This window comes from Polypterus senegalus, chromosome 14 (assembly GCF_016835505.1).
Source record: "Polypterus senegalus isolate Bchr_013 chromosome 14, ASM1683550v1, whole genome shotgun sequence".
NCBI classification, from domain to species: domain Eukaryota; kingdom Metazoa; phylum Chordata; class Cladistia; order Polypteriformes; family Polypteridae; genus Polypterus; species Polypterus senegalus.
Window position 1 is genome coordinate 132045846 of NC_053167.1, and position 15231 is coordinate 132061076.

The 15231-nt window shown below is 39.4% G+C and overlaps 1 protein-coding gene across 12 annotated transcripts in view; it reads left to right on the forward strand.

The window, feature by feature from the left end:
- Positions 1-15231, forward strand: part of dock7 (dedicator of cytokinesis 7) — a 267403-nt gene that overhangs the window by 233918 nt on the left and 18254 nt on the right. For 8 of the 12 annotated variants that reach the window (XM_039735253.1, XM_039735254.1, XM_039735256.1 and 5 more), the window contains 3 exons: positions 1608-1751; positions 2304-2435; positions 10196-10210. In XM_039735253.1, coding sequence (XP_039591187.1) covers positions 1608-1751; positions 2304-2435; positions 10196-10210 — 291 coding nt within the window. The remainder of the gene's footprint in view (positions 1-1607; positions 1752-2303; positions 2436-10195; positions 10211-15231) is intronic. The other 4 variants (XM_039735255.1, XM_039735258.1, XM_039735261.1 and 1 more) reach the window with 1 other exon arrangement.

The following is a 15231-nucleotide window of genomic DNA, read 5'->3' on the forward strand; positions in this document are numbered from 1 at the left end:
AAATTGCATCAGCAGTCATGGCACGTGGACCCTCGTTCCTCCATAATTTTGTGATTGTGCAGTTCTTTGTGTTTCGACTTTGCATATGCTAGACAAAGAAACATGGGCTCATTTGAGGAACAATTGTTTGAAATGATTCGTCACTACCAACGTCTTTACAGTCCAACGACTGTAAAGAAAAAACCTTTAGGGGATTCTACAACTGTGCAGTGATGCCCACTGAATGCTTGTGCTGGAAAAGTCCAGGTTGTGCATCATCTGTGCACAGCTACATCCACAGCTGTCCATACTTGATTATAAATGGGCCTTTACTGGCTTGTCAGGAGAACTAGCTTTATCTTCCTCCAAAACCATGACTTACCAAATATTCTAATTAGGCATCTACAGTCAGGTGTTATCTTTGGATGTGATCTTTTTTGTGTTGCTATATTCTAATGGTATGTACTTCTCCACAATTAACCAGTGTGACTAGAAGAGCCAAGTCCATCATAAGTTGTCCAAAAGGACTAATGATGTGTCTGTTTAAATGTCAATCTATGAAGCCTATCACTTTTGGTGTAGGTTGTTTCTAATGATTATTTTGTGTGCTTTGACAAACTAAATAAACCATCCATTCATTCCCTTTACCCACTTAGTCACATTTAGAGAACCTAAATATTTGGGATCAACAGTACAGAGTAATGGGGATTGTGGAATAGAGGTGAAAAAGAGAGTGCAGGCAGGGTGGAGTGGGTGGAGAAGAGTGTCAGGAGTGATTTGTGACAGACGGGTATCAGCAAGAGTGAAAGGGAAGGTCTACCGGACGGTAGTGAGACCAGCTATGTTATATGGGTTGGAGATGGTGGCACTGACCAGAAAGCAGGAGACAGAGCTGGAGGTGGCAGAGTTGAAGATGCTAAGATATGCATTGGGTGTGACGAGGATGGATAGGATTAGAAATGAGGACATGAGAGGGTCAGCTCAAGTTGGACGGTTGGGAGACAAAGTCAGAGAGGCGAGATTGCGTTGGTTTGGACTTGTACAGAGGAGAGGTGCTGAGTAGCTGAAAGAAGAAGAAGAACAGTCTATCAAATCAGCAAGAGGTGCAAGGCAGAAATCAACTCCAGAAGCCCAGCCCGGGGTACACTAGTTTGAGATGTTATAGATAAACTTTGATATTGGTTGAACAAAACCCACAGAAGGAGACATGCAAACTACTGGCACAGTGTAATTAGCATTGTTTTTCATGCCATTCTGCTGGTATCATGATTTCAGCACATTTGCCCGTGACATTTCAAAATTATGTTCTGCCCACGTTATAGCAAACAACCAGAATCACTTCAAGGGAGACCCAGGAGTATTTGGGGTACCATTGACCACACATTATTTGGTTATTGCTCTTTTTGTAATTATTTTTATAATAATAATTTATAAATGTATATGATTACTTTTGTTCCTTATTCTTAACACACTCGACGTGTGATGTACGTATTTTAATTACACTTAACCAGAATTTATACTTTAACTTAGTTACTGCATGTTTGGTTGTACTGATGTTTACTTTTATGCACTTTGTTTAAAGGTGTTTATAAAATTTCTAAATGTGTATGTGTTTTTTTTTTAAATAGAACATCTCTTCCAATGTGTTAGAAGAGTCTGCAGTATCTGATGATGTGGTGTCTCCTGATGAAGAAGGCATTTGCTCTGGGAAGTACTTCACTGAAGCAGGACTTGTGGGACTGTTGGAACAGGCTGCTGCTTCTTTTTCAATGGTGAGGGTACCTTGTGTGGCAGAAAGCTCTAAGCATTGCCAGTTTCCCATGCCTTTAAGAACACAGTGCATTGGGAAAAAAATCTTTTAGAGGGTACCAGCAAAGTTAACTGTTGGTCTTTTAATTAGAACATTTGTTGTAGCTGGTTCTTTTGCAGCCCTCTTAAGAACTGTATTTCTGCTCATTGTGTGACTATTTGCGGTGTTTTCTGTTGCCTTTTAATCAGTTTCTGATGTCCGTGCCTTCATTTTCTCCTGTACCACGCTATTGCCCTTGCATTTCTTGCTCCATATTACAAATGATGGTCTGATGCTACGTCAGATCTATGCAGTTTCAACTCTTTTCAATGTCAGTATGCCTCTGCACGTATGGTTTTAAATTATGAAATGTTCTTTCATATATTAATAACCTTGGTATGCACGTTAAATAAAAGTTGAAGATTTGTTTATTTCTGGACCGAATTGCACGATCCGTCTACCAAGGAATGAAAACAGGAATCTGAAGTTTATAATCATTCTCATGAATGGGCATGTCTTCTGAATTTATCAATAGGCAGGAATGTACGAAGCAGTGAATGAGGTTTACAAGGTGCTGATTCCAATCCACGAAGCTAACAGGGATGCCAAGAAACTGGCAACAATTCACGGTAAACTACAGGAAGCTTTTGGAAAAATTGTTCACCAGGTGAATATTTCTTTTTTTTTTTTTCCCTCTTTCTCCTAAAACTGCAAATGCTTCACATTTTGTAACACTAATAGTCAACTGCATGCTATTAAGCCTTAATTTCTGTTTGGATTGTAGATGGTAGTGACAGCAGCAATAGTGAACATTTAGAGGGAAAGAGATTTTATACGTTATAAAAATGCATTTCATGTTGTGAAAGTCTCCGCTTTCTCAGACTGTGGAGTGAAGAGCATCACTAAATGGCCACATTTCCAGTATTATTTCTTTTGGACACTCTATTTAAGTGTCCAGAAACAAATTTAAGGATGTTGCATCCAAAAAAAAAAAAACTTTCCTCAAGAGCTGTGATGCAAAGGGTTTTTATGCTGGGAGGTTTGGCATTTTCCCCACGAAAAAATAAAACTAGTAGAATCCAGTCAGTCAGCTAATATGTGTATTTGTTTTTCAACACAGAGTTCAAGTTTGCACTGTGACACCAGTGGTGTCTTTAATTTGATGCTTTAAATAGTAATCTGCCTAAGGGTTTCTCTTTATTTTAGATGTAAAACAGAATCACCTAACATGCCTAAATTTAGTCCAAAAAATGAATGAATGGATCATTGATAATACTGAAAAAGATCATTTGAATCCCTAATTTAAATATTGTAATAGAAAGTGGAGACTAGGGGCCTCATGTATAACGCTGTGCGTAGAATTCATACTAAAACATGGCACACAGACAAAAGTGGAAATGTGAGTACGCACAAAAAAAATCCAGTTGCATAAATCTGGGTGTATACCAAGTTCCATGCACTTCCCCTTTACAAATCCCAACAAACGTAAAATTTAACACACTTGCATGCGCCTACAGCCCCATCCTGACTCCTCCCAGAATTTTGCATATTTTAATATGCAAATCAGTACACATAACACCTTCCGTTCAGTGTTTGGTTAAAAAACAATGGAAAAGGCACGTGAAAAAAACGTAAGAATTTCAGCGAAGTGGAGGCAAGGAAAAATCCACTATTTGTTGGCTTACGTAGTGGTATAAGCCAGGGGTCGCAAACTCCAGTCCTGGTGGACCACTGTGGCTGCAGGTTTTCATTATAACCCTATTCTTAATGAGTGACCTGTTTTTGCTGCTAATTAACTTCTTTTGAAATAATCTTAATTAAAGTTGTTCTTGAAGACTCAGACCCCTTAATTGTTTCTTTTTCCTTAATTAGCAGCCAAACAGATACAAAATGAGCCAAAACAACTGCTGTCCAAAGTACAATACAGTGGAACCTCGAGATACGAGTTTAATTTGTTCCAGCACTGAGCTTGTATAGCGAATTTCTCGTATCTAGAACAAACTTCCCCATTGAAAATAATGGAAATCCAGTTAATCCGTTCCACACCCCCAAAAATATCAACATAAAAATCAATTTTCCTAACAAATAACACTAATAATATATACAAGTGGAACCTTGGTTTACGAGTGTTTTGCAAGACGAGCTAAATTTTTTAATTAATTTTGACTTGATAAAACGAGCGATGCCTTGCAATACAAGTAGTATGGATACACTTTGTCTGCTGAGCGTCATGTGAGCATAACTGAGCTGATGGTTCTTCTCTTGTGCGCATCTCTCTCGCTCGTGCACGTGACTCTCTCTCTTTATCTCTCTCTCTCGCTGCACTCGCCTCTCTCTCTCCTTATCTCTCTCGCTCGCTCACGCATGAGTCTCTCTCTCGCTCGCTCGCGCACGCGTCTCTCTCCTCTTGAGGGCAATCGTCTCCTATTCTCCGTCTGCATGTCCGCGATATTTTTGGATACAAACAGCTACAGCGAAACAATGAAATCACAAGCGCACAAATGCGTAGATCCTCACGCTATGGGAGAACAAGGAACACTGAGTGAGCTGATGGGCTGGCAGCGTCAGCTTGGGTGAATCCCCGAGTCGAGGCGGATCGGGAAACGCGTCACGCATAACCACAGCCTGGCTCGTTACGCGAGCCAATGCTCATATTTAGATCCGAATTTTTCGCTCATACTTTCCTCTTATCTTGAATTTCTCGTATACAGAGGTGATCGTATCTAGAGGTTCCACTGTATCTGAAAATAAAGAAAGGTGAAGGTCTCAGGAATGTTGATCTGCTCAGATCCCCTAAACATTTTAACAGGGCTCTTAGAAAGAGAACATCAACAATTTCAGAAATGTCTGATAATGCACCATGAGAGCAGCAACAAGCCATGGAATTAAAGAACGGGTTTAATTAACGACAAGAATTGGCACCTCATTAAGCAGCTGGTTGGAGTTTGAGGCACAGACTTAGTTTGTCTTCTTTTGCCTCCCTCACTTCACATTTCATTTCTGTTTGGGTGCCATTTAAGGAAAGAAATTAAGCAATTCAGAGGAATGATGAAAATATTCAGGGGAACAAATCTTAAAAAAGCAGTTCAATTAAAATTAATTCACAAGTTAATGAGCAGCACAAACGGGGCACTCATTTAAAAAAGGGTTAGAATGAAAACCTGCAGCCACAGTGGTCCTCCAGGACTGGACTTGGCAACCCCAGGTATAAGCAACAAAAGTGTGGTGAAGACATTTGAAAGTTGAAGTCCAGGAAGTCACACAGTGCCCGAAAGAAAAAAGAAGTAGTCAGATATCACAATCAACCTGAAAAGGCCAGTCACAGCCCACCATCTTGTTTATTCTGTTTCAGACAATATTACAAGAACTCGCCCCCGTCTTCGGGTGCTTGGTGCACACACATCTCTGCCACGGAAACCACTAGAAGGTTATCTGGCTGTGTGTTGATGGACTGTTCAGGAGTCACAAAATGCAATAGTGGCTGCTTTAAGAGATGTGGCCAACAATAAACTATGGATTATAAGGGCTGTACTGTGTTATACTGACCACAAATTAATGAAGTGGCTAAAAAATAAATGCTGTATCTGATTACCTGTTTTTACATTCTGCTAATTACATTCAAGCAAAGTTGTAACGCAGTCTGACTTGGCTGATCATTTGGTGGGTCAGGTTCATCATAGCACATCTCTTCAGGTACATGCTTGCACACTGCGACACACTTTCTGTGCACTATAGAGCAGCACATTTTTTAGAGTGGAAATGCTTTCTATTGACATAAGCAAATGAATTCTGTGAAGGTGCCTTAACAGTGTAGCGACAGCACCAAGTGGCACAGTAAATCGATTCCCTGCTTTTTACTTTGAGGTGACTCGCTGTCCTTATAAGGACTGCTTGCGCTTTGCCGCACTAGTATAACTGTGCAGAGCTGCAGTTTTTATAGGTTCTCCAGCTATATATGATGTCATGCCAGCTCATTCTTTTGGTGATTCATCCCTGGCTGATGTAACTTGTCCAACGTCGTCGTAATAGCAATGTATGCGCAGTTGACCATTCCGATTAACATTTGGAAAACCGGACATGGCTGCAAATTGCACTTTTCCAGTTCAACCACAGTGTAAGGAAGTGTTATCTATCTGGATGATAAGTGGATAATACCATCCTGTACAACTGGCATCTCGCAACTCAGTGATGTTTGTGAAATACCCGATCGTCAGCAAGTTCACGTTGAAAAGCTCCTGTGGCTAAAAAACCTGAGAGTGGCAAGGACTTGCAAAGGAGCAGGTAGAGCACACTTCCTCAGAGTCTGCCTTTGTAAAGCTGGTGCCAGTTCAGCGCACAGCTCCAAGAGGATAGCTCTTGGGAATCAAAATCGACTTAGAAACCAGTCGTCATCATCTGTCAATATGCGCTCTCTTCTAATTCTTCCATTTGCGATGTCTTCTAACAACACTAAAGCAGCCGTGGTAGTTGGAATAGTTTGGCGATGCCGTGCACCATTATATTATTACAGAATGATTACAGTCAAGTGAATTAAATCTGTAAATAATATGCAATTAATTTTGGTACATTTTATAAAACCTGCATGTTTAGATGTCAATGTAAAAAAGCAAAACAGACCACAGAAACTGTAGCACTGCTTTGACGCTGGGTGCTGCCAATTTGCAAAACCAAGCAGAAAAGTGAGTACGCAAGGCCCCCGACTCGGCCATGAAAATGTGCATGACTTTACAGCAAGTTTAGTTTTTATATATTGCGAAGTGAGCGTGGAAATGGGCTCACGCAACATTTCTGTGTGTGCGCACCGTTTTTACATGAGGCCCCAGGTGTGCAGTTATTTCCCTTATGGCATTTGTATCCATTTAAGTTCCCTCCATATGGTCAATTGAACATTTCATTCAATTAACCGGCTTGTTTTGGGTCTCAGTCTATGTTCTCAGTTAATAACGGTTTTTCTAAAGATTCTTTTAATGCACAGAAACGTTTTCATCCTCCACATTCTAGCTTCATTTCAATTATTTTCTCGGTGTTTCAAAGTGAAAAATTAGGCGCATATAAAAAAAAAAAAGTAGCTAACTTTGCATCATTTGCACCTGGGAGCTTTTGTTTTTAAAAAGAATGAAAAGGAAACACTAGTCCACATGATTTTCTCAAGAAAGTAAACCATACAATTCATATTCTTTATTTATATAGTTTATTAAAAGATTAAGTTGATATAACATGGACCACACTTCCCTATGACTAGCATAACTAATCTACATTGTTTGGTACTTTAGCTACCCAACCTAACCAGAATACAATACCTTGATGATGTATGGATGGAGCAAGCCTTTCTGATAAAAGTAATTTATAAGAAAAAGGCCTAGGATTGTTCTGCTGTTCTTGAAATGTTACATAGAATTGCATTTGTTTATAAAAAGTCTTTAGTGAGGACATCAAATAAGCAGAAGTAATTGTCATTTGTAACATATGGTATTAGGTTTAATTATCTTTTAAGTGGTGTTCAAACACATTATGAAGCATATGTAAAGCTATCATAAGTGCTACTGTCACACAAATATAGGACTTTAGAACTTACTGAAGAGTCCGGTCACTGGAAGGCTTAGGAGATAAAATCAGGGACTTCACTGCCAAACATACACCCTTCATTTCTTTTTTTCCTCATAAAACCACAGTGATTCTCAATTATATATGCATTTAGGTCTGTTGTTATATTATTGTAGCAAGGAAACGTTACTCCAACTTAGAATCATTTCCAGTGTATAAAATCACCTAAGAGATACTGAAACTGAATGGATGATTCTATTATATATTCCTCCAAAGAGTTACAGGAAATCACTGCCAACAAAGTTCCTTAAAACAACCTTATAAGGCATAAGCAGACCAACAATGACTACCTATGTTATATATAATAGGCTTAAAAATATGTTCAAGTGCTTATAGGTATATGGGAACATGTATGCATATTACAATCCTGTGTGTTTGCTGCAAATGGAAAATACTTTGTTTTGTCAAAAAATCCACACAATAAATCATAAACATCATGGGATGCAAGCAGACAAGTAGATAATTCACTCCACCTGGCCTGTTTGGTTATCTTACCAGTTAGATTTTAGAACAGGCTTTTCTGAGGTTTTGGATGATCAGATGGTGCCATAAAATTTGAAACGTTAATTTTTGTAATGGCTTTTCCAATTTTTCCAGTTGAAGTGGCCATTAGTTACTGCTAATTTACATACTGTACCTAATAAGATCACGATTAAACTGGGTTGTTCGGCTCTGCCAGGACCTACCCATACTTTAGAGAGGGAGTTAAAAACCTGAATGACTAGATGACATTGGCTTTGTTTCTATTTCTGTCATTTGCACATTTTCCAGTGCTTCCTGTCCCTTATGCTATCTCCTAGTATTTGCTCCTCACATTTCTACTGCCTGGCATGGCTGTGCTCATAGTTTTCAAAAGAACTTCCCAATGCTGTAATACGTGGAGTTTTCTTGGTTCTTAGCAATCCAAGTGTTCACTTTCATTACATGTAAATCACATTAACATAACAGCAGAGCGATATTTCCTAAACACTTCTTATAGGATGCAGAGATGCTTTCAATTACTATTTACTGATCTGTAGCTTTTTAATTCCCTTAGTTAAGTTACATTCTTGCTATATATTGTTTAATCTATGCAAGGATATTATAAAAGTACAGATTTTTATTGTCTGTGTCTATGATTGTCAACAGACATTTAGCCGTGTTCCACCTCCATGGATATCATTTTTGGCTGCCCACACCCATGCTGTCACACCATAGTATCCTCTGTCATCAACTTCTGCAACATATTTCTGATTATAGGGTTATGGAGAATCTCAGATTTTGTAATCTCTGTGCATTGTGGTTGCTTCCTCCTGACTACTTGTTAGACTTAGGGTGTATTCACACTAGGTATGTTTATTCCACACCGTGCCTAAGTGCAGTTGCCCCCAGACTGCCCCCCACTCCCCTGTTGGCCTGTACTCACACTGCGCTTAAAGTTCTGGGCCCCTGGCACACTTTCATCATGACCATGCGACGTCATGTAAAGCCAAAACAAGATCTGAACACGGAGTGAGAGCATGCATGTCAAAGTGAGTTCACTTATTTTGTGGTTGTTTTGGAGTCATATAGGGAAGGATAATGCTCTGACCTCTTACAGATTTATTGAGTGTGCAGTGTTTTGCTGTTAAATGTGCTGCATGTACAGGAAGATTTTTACAGAGACGAATGAAGTTAAGGGAGGAATTGGCAGCTTGTCTTGCCAACTACAATTCACATTCATGTGTAATGTGAGACTAAAAACCTGTTTTTGACTCAAAAGGTATTGAATGAAATGAGAATTGCACTATCTGACTTGCCACATCATTGACGTTATGTCTGTTTTCTGTGCTTAGGCACATTTAATGATCAGACTGTCCCCGAATGCTGCTGAACCGTGCTCGGGGCCCACCTCTTCCAAGCGGGCCAGGGCACGGTAAGGTTGACCCGGCACAGGGCGATCACACTAGTCAAACAAACTACACTTTGCGGGGTTACATGCGTAAAAACGTGCTCGGGTTACGGAACAAATTGCCAGTGTGAATACATCCTTAGTAACAAGCGCAGACATTTATTGAGCCTCCTCTTCTGAACATGTAAATCCAAAAATCTGTTTAGACCCTGCTGTTTGGTACGAGACCTACATTTGGAGCATTCACTGTCGGCCCACTTTGTTACCACTCACACCTTAAACCCCCCATACATTTGAATGACCGGGGCACAGAAATAGCCACATCCTAATGAATACTATAGAGATAGTGGGAAACGGCCTTTAGATGCAGCACCTGAAACTGAATTTTCGTACTTAGAACTTGCTGTAGTAGAACATCTGACTTTTTCTCAATGTACATTACATGTCTTTTGTCATAGCTAATATTTACAGCGACCATTTGTTTACACAAATTAATCAAAGGAAAAAAAAAAAGAAAAATTGTGTGATTTATTTTGCAATTTACAACTTTCATTGATACTTAGTTATGACAGGATGTTTTTTAATGAAATAAGTTAGCGAATGCATGTCGGTGTGGCTTGCTATTCTGGGCCTTAAATGTGGGGTTCTGAGAGATTCAGAGCAAAATCAATAAGCAGAGCCTGCAAACAGCAGCATAAGGTTTTGTAATGCTGAACTAAATGTGCATTTATTTACCTGCCCAGTGTGTATAACCCATTGTAGTTGGCATTTAAGACCTTAACTGAATGTATACACACTCTGTAAGTGTGCGTATTTTAGCCCACATACAGGGTGTTTGCTAATCATTGCAGCTTAAAGCTGGGGATATACACGTGCAAAAAGCTCATTTGCTGTGAAATAATTCTTTTTTATTTTATCCATCTTTTTTTGTCTTTTATTTTTTTGTTATACAGAGTACTGGCTGGGAGGTAGGTTTTGACATAGTTAAGCTTGTCCACACCTGCAGAATGTGGGCCTTTTTGTTGCTGTCTGCTGTGAATTCAGTTCATTAACCATCGAGTTACTGTTGACAGTTCATTTGTGATTTTCAATAAAAGAGAAAACAAGTAATTCTCATAATATGTACTCATAGTGTGAGAAGATGGCAAGCAGTGCATGAATATCAGCGTGTTGCACTAATGAGGCCTTTTGGTGAATGAGCCACTTCATTGTCTTTGGTGTCTGATCCAGTATCGTTTTGCTCTCACAAGCACTAGCATTGGACATTTCCTCTATCTTGAGATATTTTCATGCATTCCCATTCTACAACACAGGGTTCGATTTAACTTTATTTTGTCTTAAATGGCCAAAACAAAAATCCTTGGCATATAATATAAATCATGTGGAGGGCTGTGGGGTGGGGGGAGTTTAAGGTTGTCTAAAATTTTAAAAAGCAAATACAAATTAAAAAAAAAAAGCAAAGAAAGTGCTGCAGTGCATATTGAGGACATACTTATAACCTGATTTGTAATCTCTTTTTGCTTTCTGCCTTTTTGTTTTTTTTTAAACGATGGGTATTTAAAACTAAATCGACCCCTGAAGTGTATTCTTTATGTGCACATTTGTTTGTTTTAACTTTTCTTACCTGTTTACTGTGGTTTATTGCATGGTAAAAGAAACACACCAGACCCACGACCTTCCTTAACTTCTGAGTCTTGTCTGCACCTGCTTATTTGTCGCTTTAGTTTTGTGGCCTTGACGCTACTCCTCCCACCACTCCCTTCCCAAGTGTTGTATGCCTGTACATTTTAGTTAGCTCTGGTATGGAGAGCATGCTTAATTTGTGTTTTTTGTTTGCCTGCTTGTTTTTGACCAGTGTTTTGTATTTATTTTCTGTAATTGCTGCTTTTTTGTTATTTTAGAAATTCCTTGCCCTGATTAAAGTACTTTCTGTTTTCTCCTCTTATTGCCCTGGTTGCTGACCCTTCCTTCCCACTTTTATTATTGTCTGTTGTGGTAAGTTTCTATTTAGGTTTTTTTTTTTTCTTTTTTCCCCTGTTCTTATTAATTAATTAATGGGAACCTGATGCAAAATAAAATCCTCACAAGAGCTGAGTTAATTAGCTGTTCTTTGAATGTTTTGTCCCATCCTTCTAAAACCAAGAAATACCCCATATCTTATTGGGAGCCTTTTACAGCAATATCAGTCGAGATTACTCCCTGGTTAATCCCAGAGAATACTGCTTAAATAAAAGCAACTGGTTGACTCAGTTCTGATTTTTTTTCTTCTCCTCTGCACACTTGCACCAATATACCCTTTCACAATGCACACTGCCTCTGTAACTGATGCATTTACCATGCAAAACAATTCTGACATGTTAGTCAAACTCATCCTGATGTCTGATGTCCCTCTCAATCCTTTTCACTCTTTAGTGGATTTGTCAATTTGAAGGATTTTCAAAACTGTGCTTATTTTAAGGTCATTGCAAAATCATACTTAGATGACAAAGTGAACTGCATATTTTTTTTTTATATTGGTCCTGATGTTTACTCTAAATTAGAACAATCTTGTCTAAAAACTGTATTCCCTTTGTCTTTTATCAGTACACACCAAAGTTGGGGAACATTTACTTTTTAAAGTAACTTACTTACATTACTCACTACTTATAAAAAACAGTAACTAAATATATTACATAGTAACTTATTATAAAATGTAATGCATTACAAACTGTGTGTTTATTTTTTTCTCCTTCTGTATGGAAAAACTGCGCATTTCACGGGCCAGCATTTGTTATTAAATCCTAAATCCCTGAACCTTCATGAAAATGAGCAGATGCACGGCCATGTTTGGTCATTTTCATGTTTTTTATAAATATTATAGCGCCCCCTGGGTCTGGACCTGAGAGAGATCTGTTCCTGGGGGCTGAGACTTGTGTGAGGGGCCAGGAATATCTGAAGAATCCAGCTAAAAAAAGCAGCCCCCCTGAGCAGTGGGTCCCTGTGACTCTAAACTGGGTGGATTCAATTTACTCCTCCGCAAATGTAGGATTAAATGTATACCTGTAACTTTTATTTAGTTCTTTTCACTTGATTGCCCTCTACGCACGTTTTTAACCTTCTCATCGCTATCTGTTACTCAGACAGCAGCCTGCAATTGTTTGGGAGAAAATGACAAAATTTCTGCGAAATCATTTTCGGTAGAAATGTAGTAAGGCATATCAGGTGTTTTCGTCCCAGAAAAGAAGTATTGCATTACATTACTTTAAAAAGACTGTGTAACACACATTACTTTAACACGTTACCCCCCAACACTGGTATGCACTGCTTGTTTAAATGTATGATAAGGCAAAGGCACTATACAATACAGTGCATCTGGAAAGTATTCACAGCGCATCACATTTTCCACATTTTGTTATGTTACAGCCTTATTCCAAAATGGATTCAATTAATTTTTTTCCTCAGAATTCTACACATAACACCCCATAATGACAACATGAAAAAAGTTTACTTGAGGTTTTTGCAGATTTAGTAAAAATAAAAAAACTGAGAAATCCCATGTACATAAGTATTCACAGCCTTTCCTCAATACTTTGTCGATGCACCTTTGGCAGCAATTGCAGCCTCAAGTCTTTTTGAATATGATGCCACAAGCTTGGCACACCTATCCTTGGCCAGTTTCGCCCATTCCTCTTTACAGCACCTCTCAAGCTCCATCAGGTTGGATGGGAAGCATCGGTGCACAGCCATTTTAAGATCTCTCCAGAGATGTTCAATCGATTCAAGTCTGGGCTCTGGCTGGGCCACTCAAGGACATTCACAGAGTTGTCCTGAAGCCACTCCTTTGATATCTTGGCTGTGTGCTTAGGGTCGTTGTCCTGCTGAAAGATGAACCGTCGCCCAGTCTGAGGTCAAGAGCGCTCTGGAGCAGGTTTTCATCCAGGATGTCTCTGTACATTGCTGCAGTTATCTTTCCCTTTATCCTGACTAGTCTCCCAGTTCCTGCCGCTGAAAAACATCTCCACAGCATGATGCTGCCACCACCATGCTTCACTGTAGGGATGGTATTGGCCTGGTGATGAGCGGTGCCTGGTTTCCTCCAAACGTGACGCCTGGCATTCACACCAAAGAGTTCAATCTTTGTCTCATCAGACCAGAGAATTTTGTTTCTCATGATCTGAGAGTCCTTCAGGTGCCTTTTGGCAAACTCCAGGCGGGCTGCCATGTGCCTTTTACTAAGGAGTGGCTTCCATCTGGCCACTCTACCATACAGGCCTGATTGGTGGATTGCTGCAGAGATGGTTGTCCTTCTGGAAGGTTCTCCTCTCTCCACAGAGGACCTCTGGAGCTCTGACAGAGTGACCATCGGGTTCTTGGTGACCTCCCTGACTAAGGCCCTTCTCCCCCGATCTCTCAGTTTAGATGGCCGGCCAGATCTAGGAAGAGTCCTGGTGGTTTCGAACTTCTTCCACTTATGATGATGGAGACCACTGTGCTCATTGGGACCTTCAAAGCAGCAGAAATTTTTCTGTAACCTTCCCCAGGTTTGTGCCTCGAGACAATCCTGTCTCGGAGGTCTACAGACAATTCCTTTGACTTCATGCTTGGTTTGTGCTCTGACATGAACTGTCAACTGTGGGACCTTCTATAGACAGGTGTGTGCCTTTCCAAATCATGTCCAATCAACTGAATTTACCACAGGTGGACTCCAATGAAGCTGCAGAAACATCTCAAGGACGATCAGGAGAAACAGGATGCACCTGAGCTCAGTTTGGAGCTTCATGGCAAAGGCTGTGAATACTTATGTACATGTGCTTTCTCAGTTTTTTTATTTTTAATAAATTTGCAAAACCCTCAAGTAAACTTTTTTCACGTTGTCATTATGGGGTGTTATGTGTAGAATTCTGAGGAAAAAAATGAATTGAATCCATTTTGGAATAAGGCTGTAACATAACAAAATGTGGAAAAAGTGATGCGCTGTGAATACTTTCTGGATGCACTGTATATCATTTATACATATTGAATTGGTTGGGTTTTTTTTTTGTTTTTACCTTAGCAGCCAGAGTTTGTAGCACATTTCATCTGATTTTTCTTCCATATTTACACTTTCTAAAACAAAGTCTCCATGTGCTTAAGAAATATACAGAAAATGAGTAAAAACTAGAGTTTGGATAAGTGTTCAGAGCTCTGGGTTAGCACTTGAAGATCGCGCTTTTGCTTGAATTCCATTCTCCGTTCTGTTTAGACAGGTTGCTTCATCCATAGCACAACTACGTTTTGCTGTATTTTCTCCTTCCACATTTAGGACTGTTCAAATTCAGATTGGCAGCGACAGTTTGCAGTCTGCACTCTTTGAAGAAATTACAGAAATTTCCATTTGTGCTTGATTCAGCATTCTGAATTGACACCAAAAGACCACTTATAGTCACCCTCTGTGGCATAAAGTCATCATGTTAAATATAAACTTCTCATTTTTTGATTTCTTGCAAGAAGCAGTAGGCTTTATTTGATAATTTCCAAGTATTTTGTTCTCTCACCCCTGTGCATTAGCAACCTATTCTAAACAGAAGCATCCTGTAGTGGAATACTGACTCCCGACTTCTTCATGCTTTATAGGTATCGTGTCCTAAGAGTGACGTGCTTCACTTGGTATCAACACTTCATAATAACTTAAGAAAGGCCACATTTTTCAAATTAGATGGAGTGTGAGCTTTTTAAAGATTGGCTTACTTTCTTAATAGCTTCTTGAACAGGATAGAAGTTTGCAGTGGTGTTACATGGTGTACACATTAATAATAATAAGTTACATTTATTGAGCGCCTTTAACAAACCCAATGTTGCTTTACATACAGAGTAAAAAAAAAAAAAAATTACACAGATAACAAAAGTTCGTAGAAGAGGAAAATTTTCCATTGAGATTTAAAAGTGCAGGAAGAGGGGCAATCTCGGAGAGAGTGAGGAGGAGAATTCCAGAGTTGAGGGGCTATAGCACTGAAGGACCTGCCTCCCAGGG